Source organism: Nerophis ophidion, linkage group LG20, assembly GCF_033978795.1.
Source record: "Nerophis ophidion isolate RoL-2023_Sa linkage group LG20, RoL_Noph_v1.0, whole genome shotgun sequence".
Classification (NCBI taxonomy): Eukaryota; Metazoa; Chordata; class Actinopteri; order Syngnathiformes; family Syngnathidae; genus Nerophis; species Nerophis ophidion.
In genome coordinates this window covers 14,253,125-14,265,121 of record NC_084630.1, presented here as the reverse complement: position 1 = coordinate 14,265,121, position 11,997 = coordinate 14,253,125, and the positions used below count along the sequence as shown (strand labels likewise).

Sequence of the window (11,997 nt, the reverse complement as noted above, 5' to 3'; positions counted from 1 at the left end):
TTGTAGCTGAGATAGGCGCCAGCACCCCCCGTGACCCCAAAAGGGAATAAGCGGTAGAATAATGGATGGAGTATTTCTATAGGGACATATCATACATACCCGATTTGATATAATTTATAATGCAGTTTCACATTTAGGTAGACTGACAGCCCTCTTGGAAAAACTTGCAAGACAGCTAATAACACGTGTTTAAGGGTTCACATTATGGGACTTTCTGAATCATTGATGTTTGGTGCGTCTGGCAACGGTGAATGGACACGTTCTCCACAGCGTTGTGCCTACCGCCCCCCTGTGGTGAGTTAGGTAACTGTCAGAAGTCCAGCTGCATCACAAACCAATGGCTTAGTTTGGGTTTTAAGGGGGTTTCTTGACATAGCAATATAACTGATAAAGGTTTTTAATGAACACACTCCAATTAAGATGACAATCAAGGCATTCTCCGATGTAAGATATACTGTAGTTTATGGACTTGTTCTAATGCATTATAATCAGAATCATAACTTTACTGCCTCACAATGAGGGATTCTTTTGAAATTAAACAAATGTGATTCCTTTCCTAATACAGGTGAAACATTAAGGAATCTATATATTCTTTGTAGTTTTTGTTGTGTTGGTTGGAAATGTCCAGGAGGATTGAGTTCAGTTAACACAGAAGTTTTCTATGACTGTTTTAGAATCAGCATTGTCATTCTCATCCGTCCTTTATGGATTTTAGCTCATGCACTTTTATAAACGTATGAGATACTTTCCGTGTGATGTCACAATCCAGCCTTGCAGGGTGCGATAGGGTGCCACCATGTTGGCCTAAGCTGTAAAAAGCCAAACAGAGAGGAAGTAGAGAGGTAAACTTGAAATTGATGACTAATCAATAACCATCCATGTGGCTCACCTTTCACAGTGACTTTGGCCACCGCCTCACTGGAGCCAATGTGGTTGGTGGCCACACACTTGTACGTCCCGCTGTCGGCCATTTTCACCTGCGCTATGAGGAACTGTCCATCTGCCGTGCTCTGACTTCCAGCGGGCAGGTTGGTTCTGCCCACGCGGCTCCATTCAAACTTCATGGGATGCGAGCCGTGAGCCAGACAGCGCAGTGAAAGAGCATCACCAGGCTGCAGCTTCACCTGGTCGGGCAGAGAGGTGGCGTACGGAGGGCCTGGGCGAGAAGGATATAGTGGCCATGAAAGGAGATAAGCCGTGGGATGTATTATATCGTATCATTGTTCCACTCACTCTCCACCTCCATCTGTGTGTATGCCTCGCTGTAGCCATGCATATTGGTGGCATTACAGATGTATTGGCCTGAGTCCTGGCGCCCCACACTGGTTAGTGTCAGGATACTACCAGCCACTGTGTGTTTCCATGGCAACGGTGCTCTCAGCTTTGACCAACTAATGACAGGAGTCGGAGAACCTGACAAAAAGTAAGAACTTCGAAAATGAAGGCTTATGGATCATGTAATAGAGCAGGGAATTAATTTTAGCTCGTAAGGAAAATCTATTCCGACATGGGCCGGACGACCAAAATCATTGCATAAAAATCTAAAAATACAACTATGACTTGTTTCTTTAATTCAAAAGTGCAGCTCAATTTAACACTAAGCAAAGTCATCTGGCCCGCCGAATTGAGGTCTGTCCCACTATTTGAGAAGCACTGTATACTATGCTATGTCAGTGCCATCTTGAAGTTAATGTTTTTTGTTGTTTTATCTTCATGTGTCAAGATAGTTCCTTACCAACAAAAGATGCTATTGAACCAATGCCTCTCACGCCAACGTTTCTTTCAACACTTCATGGTGCCCCACCCCACCATTTAAGGAGCACTGAATTCAACAGGCTGTTTAGAATTTGCTCAAAATAATATTTTCTCTGAGGACATAATTTCTTCACGCCCCCTTGAAGTAATGATTATTTACCTATCTGTCTGTATGTGTCAAGATATATACGCTATTGTCCTTAACCCTCCCCCCTCCCCAGGCCCCATTTTTTAAAAAGAACTGTGATATGTTATCACATATTATGTTATTTTATGCTCATACCTGTCAAAATTTACATTAAAAAAATAAGAATTTTTTTGCGGGAAACAAGGTACAAACCCCAAAACCAGTGGAGTTGGCACATTGTGTAAATCGTAAAAAAAAACAAAAAAAAACAGAATACAATGATTTGCAAATCCTTTTCCACCTATATTCAATTGAATAATACTGAAAGATACGTACAGGTTTTTGAGCAACATATGTTGCCATCCAAGCAACGTTACCATGGACACCCCTGCTTATTTCAGCAAGACAATGCCAAGGCACGTGTTACAACAGCGTGATTTCATCGTGAAAGAGTGCAGGTACTAGACTGGCCTGCCTGTAGTCCAGACCTGTCTCCTATTGGATATGTGAGGCGCATTATGAAGTGTAAAATACCACAACGGAGACCCCGGACTGTTGAACAACTTGAGCTGTACATCCAGCGAGAATGGGAAAAAATTCCACCTGAAAAGCTTAAAAAATTGGTCTCCTCAGTTGCCAAACGTGTACTGAGTGTTGTTAAAAGGAAAGGCCATGTAACACAGTGGTAAAAATGCCCCTGTTGCCAACATTTTAGCAATGTGTTGCTGCAATTAAATTCTAAGTTAATGATTATTTAAAAAAAAAAAAAGAAGTTAAATATTGAGTATATAGTCTTTAAAGTTAAAAAAATATTTGCAAATCATTGTATTATGTTTTTATTTACGATTTACACAATGTGCCAACTTCACTTGTTTTAGACAGATAGTACTTTATTGATTCCTTCAGAAGAGTTCCCTTAGGAAAATTAAAAATTAATTAAAAAGTTAAAGTACCAATGATTGTCACACACACACTAGGTGTGGTGAATTTATCATCTGCATTTGACCCATCACCCTTGATCACCCCCTGGGAGGTGAGGGGAGCAGTGGGCAGCAGCGGCAGACGCGCCCGGGAATTATTTTGGTGATTAAACCCCTAATTCAAATCCTTGATGCTGAGTGCCAAGCACTGAGGTAATGGGTACTCTTTTTATAGTCTTTGGTATGACTCGGCTGGGGTTTGAACTCACGACCTACAAATCTCAGAGCGGACACCCTAACCACAGGGACACTGAGCAGGGTTTTTGGGTTTTGTCATTTGATAACTCGATATATGATATTTCCTGAGTGGACCGAAAAAGTGGGCGCAGGATTTTTTTTAATTTTCTTTAGGAAAGTTTAAAAACATAAATAATACAATAGAAGGGTGCCTAGAAAGAAGGGTAACATTTAGAATAGCTTATTTTATCTCATGTTATACATCACCTTTAACTTTGTTGATTTGATGATTTTTCTTCACATTTTAACATAGAAAAAAGTCAATTGTAAGAAAGATTGTTACCACAATTAAATAAAAGTCCTCACTATATTGTGGTGAACATCTGTATAAAGGCTTTACAAACCATGACATTGCATGCTAACTAATACATAGAACAGTGGTTCTCAAATGGGGGTACGCGTACCCCTTGGGGTACGTGAAGGTATGCCAAGGGGTACGTGAGATTTTTAAAAAATATTCTAAAAATAGCAACAATTCAAAAATCCTTTATAAATATGTTTATTGAATAATACTTCAACAAAATATGAATTATAAGTTCAAAAACTGTGAAAAGAAATGCAACAATGCAATAATCAGTGTTAACAGCTAGATTGTTTGTGGGCATGTTCCATAAATATTGATGTTAAAGATTTCTTTTTTTGTGAAGAAATGTTTAGAATTAAGTTGATGAATCCAGATGGATCTCTATTACAATCCCCAAAGAGGGCACTTTAAGTTGATGATTACTTCTATGTGTAGAAATCTTTATTTATAATTGAATCACTTGTTTATTTTTCAACAAGTTTTTAGTTGTTTTATATCTTTTTTTCAAAATAGTTCAAGAAAGACCACTACAAATGAGCAATATTTTGCACTGTTGTACAATTGAATAAATCAGAAACTGATGACATAGTGCTGTATTTTACTTCTTTATCTCTTTTTTTCAACCAAAAATGTTTTGCTCTGATTAGGGGGTACTTGAATTAAAAAAATGTTCATAGGGGGTACATCACTGAAAAAGATTGAGAACCACTGACATAGAAAGACAAACACGAATATGACACTGCGCTCCACTCAGTGTTTTTTCTAGCGTTCCTTAAACAACAAAACTAAGGGGCTTTAGTGCAATACTGTACAGTACTGTAAAACCAATGTTTTAAGATCTTACCAGTGGCCTGACACTCCATAGTGACAGTGTGTCCCTCCACTACTGTCATTTCTTTATGACTCACAGAGGCAGTGGGCACACCAGGTCCCCCTTCCACTATCACCTCCACTTTGATTTCGGTCACGCCCACTGTGTTCTCAGCTTGGCAAATATACACACCAGAATCCTCTGGACGCATGACACGCCACTATGTGAGGACATGCTGAGTGTTAGAATATCACGTACAAGCATTGTTCCAGTGAACTTGTAACCTGTATGGTGTTGACGCCATCTATCTCCGCAGTCACCAGTTGCAGAGAGGAACCTTGGCGTCTCCAGTTCATCTTGGGGCGTGGCCTGCCTGTGGCACGGCACTCCACTGACACGCTGTCACCAATTCTTACCCTCACGGGCCCCGTCGGTGTCAAGCGCACTTTAGGAGGGTCTGTTAGGAGAAGGAAGACTTAAATATGAGTTTTACATGAGTGTAAAACCAAGACTATCGGACTGAAAATGAATGTAAAACGTGGGAACATTGTCCTGGCAGATAAATACGATACAGTAAACCCTTGTTTACTGCTATTAATTTGTCCCGAACATGCCAACAATGTCTGCCAAGTAGGATTTTTTTTTTGATCTAATATTTTCATAGCTAGAGCAAAACAAAACTATCAGTGGCCACAATACAGCGTAATCTGATTGGTTTGGTCTCATCTAGTGGCCAAACTACTGTTGTATTGATATGTTTTTAGTTAATTTAGCCACTGTCATGCTTGAAAATTCTTAATTTTGGAGCAAAAATCGTGTAAAAATAGGCTTAAAAATAAACTGCTCAAAAAAATAAAGGGAACACTTAACTCAATTGCAATCACACTTCTGTGAAATCAAACTGTCCACTTAGTAAACACCATTGATTGACAAACAATTTCACATGCAAATGGAATAGAAAGCCTGTAGTGTGTTTTTCCACTGTAATTTTGAGTGTAACTCCAAATCCAGACCTCCAGGGGTTCATTAATTTGGTTTCCATTGGTAGTTTTCGTGTGATTTTTTTCATCAGCACATTCAACTATGTAAAGTATATATATATATTAACAATTAACTGTGTTCAAACGTGGCACACTACTAAAGTTTAACCTATTTTACCACAACAATGTAAAAGGTTAATATAGTCTGCTTCTTGCTTTTTCACGCCTGCTTGCTTTTGTAATTCAGTTATTCATTGCATTTATGTATTGTTGCATTTGAAGCAATTTGAATGTTGATAATAGAGGCAATTATTATTATTCATTATCAATATTGTTACCTGTATTGCTCCATTTGTAGTGCAATAATGTTCATTCTGATTACTCCCTTGACACATGAGGACTTTGAATATGACCAATGTATGATCCTGTAATGACTTGGTATCGGATTGATACCCAAATTTGTGGTATCATCCAAAACTAATGTAAAGCCTCCAAACAGCAGAAGAATAAATGATTATTACATTTTAACAGAAGTGTAGCTGGAACATGTTAAAAGAGAAAGTAAGCAGATATGAACAAGTAGATTAATAATTCATTTTCTACCACTTGTCCTTAAAAACGTTGACAAAATAATAGAATGGAAAATGACACAATATGTTACTGCATATGTCAGCAGACTAAATTAGTAGCCTTTGTATGCTTACATACTAATAAAAGACAAGTTGTCTAGTATGTTCAGTATTTTATTGAAGGACAAACTTGCAATAAGAAACATATGTTTAATGTACCCTAAAGTTTTTTGTTAAAATAAAGCCAATAACAAAATTTTTCGTGGTTCCCTTTACTTAGAAAAGTACCGAAAAGTATCGAAATAATTTTGGTGCTGGTACCAAAATATTGGTATCGTGACAACACTACTTTAATTTTGCTAACTACGTCATTGATTTGTTCTTATTTATAATCTTTGGTATCATACTTGTATATATCGTATTTGCTGATGTAAGTTCTGTTATTGTTCTTGTTTTTTGTTGTTGTTGTCTCTCTCTGTCTTGACCCCCTCTTCTGGGCAGCTACATAAACAATGTGATTTGCCTGAGTGGCTGGACAGGACATATTAAAGAAAAAAAAAACATGTACAACAGGCTTACATTTAACATTCAGCTGGGCGGAAGCATGCTTGGAACCTGTAGAGCTGGACGCCACACATTGGTACTGGCCCTGGTTACTAAGTCGCGCATTAGCAACCGTTAGTACTGCACCACCGGGGCCAATCTTAACATTGTCTATCAAGCAGGGGAAAGGACATGGATGACAATCTTGGCTCCTTGTGAGATAAATTGAAAAAACTATAAGCTTACAGGCAGACACTCCAAACCTGCTAAGGGTTGATCATTGCTTCTTCTCCATTGCAGCTGACTGTGTTGTGCACCGCTTCTTACTTGGCACCTGAAGCTCACCGACTCGCCTTCGCGCACAGTAGTAGTGCGGGGCTCCACAGTGACCACAAGACCTTGACTTGTGACTGCAGAGATACACACACACACACACACACACACACACACACACACACACACACACACACACACACACACAAACACACACACACACACACACACACAGGCAAACAGCAACTCTGTGAACCTTTCGATGGGCCAAAGTAACATACAGTGTGAACCAACATCAACTCCAAGCAAACAGTCTGTGTAAATACTTGATGGGCCTCTGATCACTCAGCAAAAACAAGAAAACATTTGAACAAAAACTGAAAAATGTTCTAAATTGTATTTTATAACAGTTTTCAGGTGTGGAAAGTATGAACAAATGTTAATTATCCAAATATTATTATTCCAAGAGGAATTGTCCTAAAGACAAGATATTGACATTTCTAGAGGGGTCTGTCTGAGTGATCTGTAATCCATCATTTAAATATATCAAATGTCTGACTCCGTGTTGCGATGAAATGAAAAGCTCCTAATTACCTGAACAGAGCAGAGAGAAGAGGATCAGAACACAGCAGAGCGAGTCCATGATGAGTCGAGAAGAAAGTTCAATCACTTTGTGTGCTGTCAGACTGTCTCTTTCTGCTACAATCATGTTCGACCTTTCACCCTCAACTACCTATTCACCTCGCTCTCCCCCGCTCAGATCTCATTCCAAGAGAATTTATAAAGTACACTTCTTATTAATACTGTCCTGCTTTGACAATAACTAAGTAATTCCTTAAAAGTCTTCTGTTTTTTTTTGCAATCTCTAAATACATACTGTATATAATGGACTACTCAAAATGTATAGTGCCCCATCTCTGGCAGTAAGTAACAGGACTGAAGGTTTTTGGCATAATATTAGCAAATTGCATTTATGTTAATAGCATGTTGACACTAAGAATATATTTTAAAAATGAAAACAAAATAAACAAAGATTATAAAATTATTTTGTTAACAGGACTATGATAATAATAATAATAATAATGGATTAGATTTATATCGCGCTTTTCTATTGTAATATACTCAAAGCGCTCACAGAGAAGTGGGAACCCATCATTCATTCACACCTGGTGGTGGTAAGCTACATTTGTGGCCACAGCTGCCCTGGGGTAGACTGACGGAAGCGTGGCTGCCAGTTTGCGCCTACGACCCCTCCGACCACCACCAATCATTCATTCATCATTCATTCACTGGTGTGAGCGGCACCGGGGGCAAAGGGTGAAGTGTCCTGCCCAAGGACACAACGGCAGCGACTTTGATGTCCATAGGTGGGAAGCGAACCTGCAACCCTCAGGTTTTTGGCACGGCCGCTCTACCCAGTACGCCATACCGCCCCAAGGACTGTGCTGAAAATGTGTCCCCGGCCTCCATCATAGTTGAAAAATCACAAATATACAGAAAAATAAATGAGTGAACATGCTTTTAACCAAACCCAAATCATGTGACCAATATGTAATATTTGAAAATCTGTGGTAACGGGACATCTGCGATCCCCTCCGAGGTTTCTCATTGTGCTGATTGGGTTGAGTTTTTTCTTGCCCTGATGTGGGATCTGAGCAGAGGATATTGTTGAGGATTGTGCAGCCACACTTGTGATTAAGGGGTATATAAACAAACTTTGATTGATTGATTGAAATCCAACTTTTCCTACCTATTGGTACCTGCTTATATGTATTTAGGATCTGCATAAATGTCTAAAATTGTATGGAGGCATTGATAATATATTTATAAAACAATCCTGCCTTCCTTCATACTTACTCCAAACGGTCTGTTTGGAATTAGGTCTGGCTTGTGACGTTTTCTAAGCTTGGATGTCAGTAGATTATCCATATATGGTAGAAATTTACCCAAACATCCTTGCGCGACTCAACCATTTTTAATTTATTTAGGACTCCTAGTACCACAAGATTTTCACAATGAAACCAGATGAAGAAAAATGCTCGGTTGATGGTTTGCTTTAACCTGCTCAAGTCACTACACAAACTCTCAGCCTCATCTAAAGTAAAAAAAAGTGACTTATTTTTAGCTTTTATGATTCATGTCAATGTGCCTTCAACTGTGAGGAAGTTACTTTCAGTGTGTGCAAAGAAGAGTTGCAAAACCATGGATTTTCCAAAAAAAACTACTTTTAATGGCAGGCTCGGTGACTATTTATGGCAATGGAGAAGTCAATGACAGTAGGTAATAACAGTACGTTAAAAAGTGTGAATGGTTTGTTTGCAATGTTAGCTGGATGTGTTGTGTAGCTATTTTAGCCTTCCACTGTAAGACAATAGTGTCACCGTTCTGCCGCACAATAAAGAATAATTTTCAAATGTTGTGCTGTGGTGAAAGTTAAGTAAAGTTAAGTAATTAGATGGCTGGTGGTGATCAACGGTGCCCGTATTCCATACAGTCTTAGCAAAAAAAAAAAAATACAACCAAAAAAAACCTACTAAACAAAGCTGTTGGCACGGGGACTAACGTTTAGTCAGGACATTGTGAGGAGGGGTTCCTTTGCATTCAACAACTTTTAAAAAGTCGCCTGAAGCAAAATCTATGCAAAATTTGAAATCATTACATGTTATATAGACAAAAATTAAGTGTTTTAAAAATTGGGGGAAAAAATCATAATACGACTCTTTTTTTCATATTTTATTTTTTATGTTTTTATTAGATATATGCAAACAGATGAATGTAGAGGAAACTCTGTTCAAAATATTTAACAGTTAATTTAATCATGTATTTATTCCTGGAGATGCTAGCTTGCTTATTGATGAGAGCCAGCTAAGTTGGACTCTGATTGATTGTATCAAGCTGTGCTGAGCAACCAGTGACACATACGATAATTAAGGACAAACTTAGACCTTCAAACACATTTGAATGTTTTTTTCTACTGATTGGATAAACCCAATCAGGGTTAGTGTGCCCTTGAGCAAGGTGCTTTATTCTCTACTGTTAGGGATTGTTTTTTTCTCGTTTTTCAACTTTTTAAAGGGTCGCCACAGCGAGTTTAATAGCATGTTTGATTCGACATAGTTTTTCCGAGCTTGAGAGCAACACTAAACATCTACAATGGTTGAGTACAATTTGAAATGTTGACATCTGCACAAAAGGGAGCAGTACCATGACACCACCAGCCCCAACTCTAAGGAGTAAAATTAAGGACAAAAACAGCACTACTGCCATGGTAACCAATTTTCTGACTGGGTTGCTATAGCAACAGTGTGACACATGTAAACTTAAATGTGACAGTGAAAACTACATCAGAGCGTTCTTATAACCCCATATCCCCACTGTAAGTATACCGTATGCTGTATGTCACAAGTGCACACATTCAGTCAAACTCAGCACATCTGCGTTTTAAGAAACATTTACTTTCTTGCTAATCATTAGCACATACGATCAATACTAGATTATACAAGACTCTCCTCAACTAAGGAAACAGTACATAGTATGAGTCATCATGTACCCTCACTCTGAGCAGCAAGAGGCTGAGTGTTTGAAAAGACATTGTATCATTCCAAAGTAAGTAGTGTGTACCGTGCATGAATCTGTTAACAAAAAGACACATTAAATAAAATAACCCCGAAAGGGACAAGCAGTAGAAAATGGATGGATGAATGGATGACCATTAAAAATATTATTCAACCTAACTGACCAACACATAGAAGTGCTTGCCGATCCTGACCTTGAATTGTTCAGTTCAGTTCAGTACAGTTTCAGTTTATTTCGAACATGCAAACGATACAATGTAATGCATCACACAATTCTAGTTGGTTCATTACAGCACGTCCGAAAAGGAGAAGGGAGAAGCAGAGCTTATTTGATCCTACCTCCTTTTCATACCATAGCAATTTTATCCATGAATTGATTAACGTTGTCCCCGACTTGAACAAGTTGAAAAACCTATTCGGGTGTATCATTTAGTGGTCAATTGTACGGAATATGTACTGTACTGTGCAATCTACTAATACAAGTTTCAATCAATCAATCTAATTTCCTTGTTCTCTATAACAGAACAGTGAACAAATAAGTAATAAATAAATAATAAACCATAGCAAGCAAACACATAATAATGACATAAATAATCTTTGTCTCCATAAAAAAATAAAAAAAGGGGTTCAAGATCCATCCATCCATCCATTTCTACCGCTTATTCCTTTTGGGGTCGCTGGTGCCTATCTCAGCTACAATTGGGCGGAAGGCTTGTACACCCTGGACAAGTCGCCACCTCATCGCAGGGCCAACACAGATAGACAGACAACATTCACACATTAGGGCTAATTTAGTGTTGCCAATCAACCTATCCCCAGGTGCATGTCTTTGGAAGTGGGAGGAAGCCAGAGTACCCGGAGGGAACCCACGTATTCACGGGGAGGACATGCAAACTCCACCCAGAAAGATCCTGATTGAACCCCAGACTACTCAAGACCTACGTATTGTGAGGCAGACGCATTAACCCCTCTTCCACCGTGAAGCCCTGATGTTTATCATATTTCTTGTGTGTACACTTCTAGTTTGAACAGTCTCTTAAACTGAATCATATTGGTGCTTTGTTGGATTTATTTGGTTAATCCGTTCCATAATTTAATTCCACATACTGATATATGTCTCCCGGTTGCAGTTAGTCCAGAACGCGGCAGCACGACTTTTAACAGGGGCCAGGAAACGCCAGCATATAACCCCAATTCTTCAGAGTTTGCACTGGCTCCCTGTTCATTTTAGAATTGATTTTAAAACACTGCTGTTTGTTTTTAAATCTTTACATGGACTGGCACCTCAATATATCTCGGACCTTATCCAAATTTACATTCCTGCGCGTGCTCTGAGGTCCGAGAGCCAGTTCCAGCTAGTGGTGCCCAAGACCAGACTTAAGACCAGGGGAGACAGGGCCTTCTCTGTGGTCGGCCCTAAGCTCTGGAACACTCTGCCGCTCCATGTTCAAACTGCTTCCACAGTGGAGTGTTTTAAGTCTCGTCTTAAGACCCACTTTTATTCTTTGGCTTTTAACACTACGTGAGTTGTGTGGTCCTCTGTTGTCCTCTGTGTTTTTTATACACTTTGATTTCTATTTTACTGTTTTAATTGATTTTACCCTTTAAAATAGTTTTTAATCATATTTGTTTTTATATTGTTTTTATTGGTTTTATATTTATTTATTTTTTGTTTTTATTCAGTCATTGGTGGAGCATAATATATATATATATATATATATATACTTTATTTATTTTTTTTTTTTTTTTCTACAATTGTTTTTAACATGGCTGTGCAGCACTTTGGAAACGTTATTGTTGTTTAAATGTGCTATATAAATAAAGTGGATTGGATTGGATTGGA

General features: G+C 38.6%; 1 protein-coding gene across 1 annotated transcript; it reads right to left on the bottom strand.

The window, feature by feature from the left end:
- Window positions 1-381: 381 nt before the first annotated feature.
- LOC133538762 (basement membrane-specific heparan sulfate proteoglycan core protein-like) lies at window positions 382-7,316 on the bottom strand. Its single transcript, XM_061880522.1, has 8 exons — window positions 7,174-7,316; window positions 6,570-6,716; window positions 6,343-6,477; window positions 4,499-4,671; window positions 4,248-4,434; window positions 1,234-1,413; window positions 890-1,156; window positions 382-809 (listed from the first exon to the last, which is right to left on the bottom strand). Exons 1-8 carry the CDS (start codon window positions 7,286-7,288, stop codon window positions 805-807), a joined length of 1,209 nt encoding a protein of 402 aa, XP_061736506.1. The 5' UTR covers window positions 7,289-7,316; the 3' UTR covers window positions 382-804.
- Window positions 7,317-11,997: the final 4,681 nt, after the last annotated feature.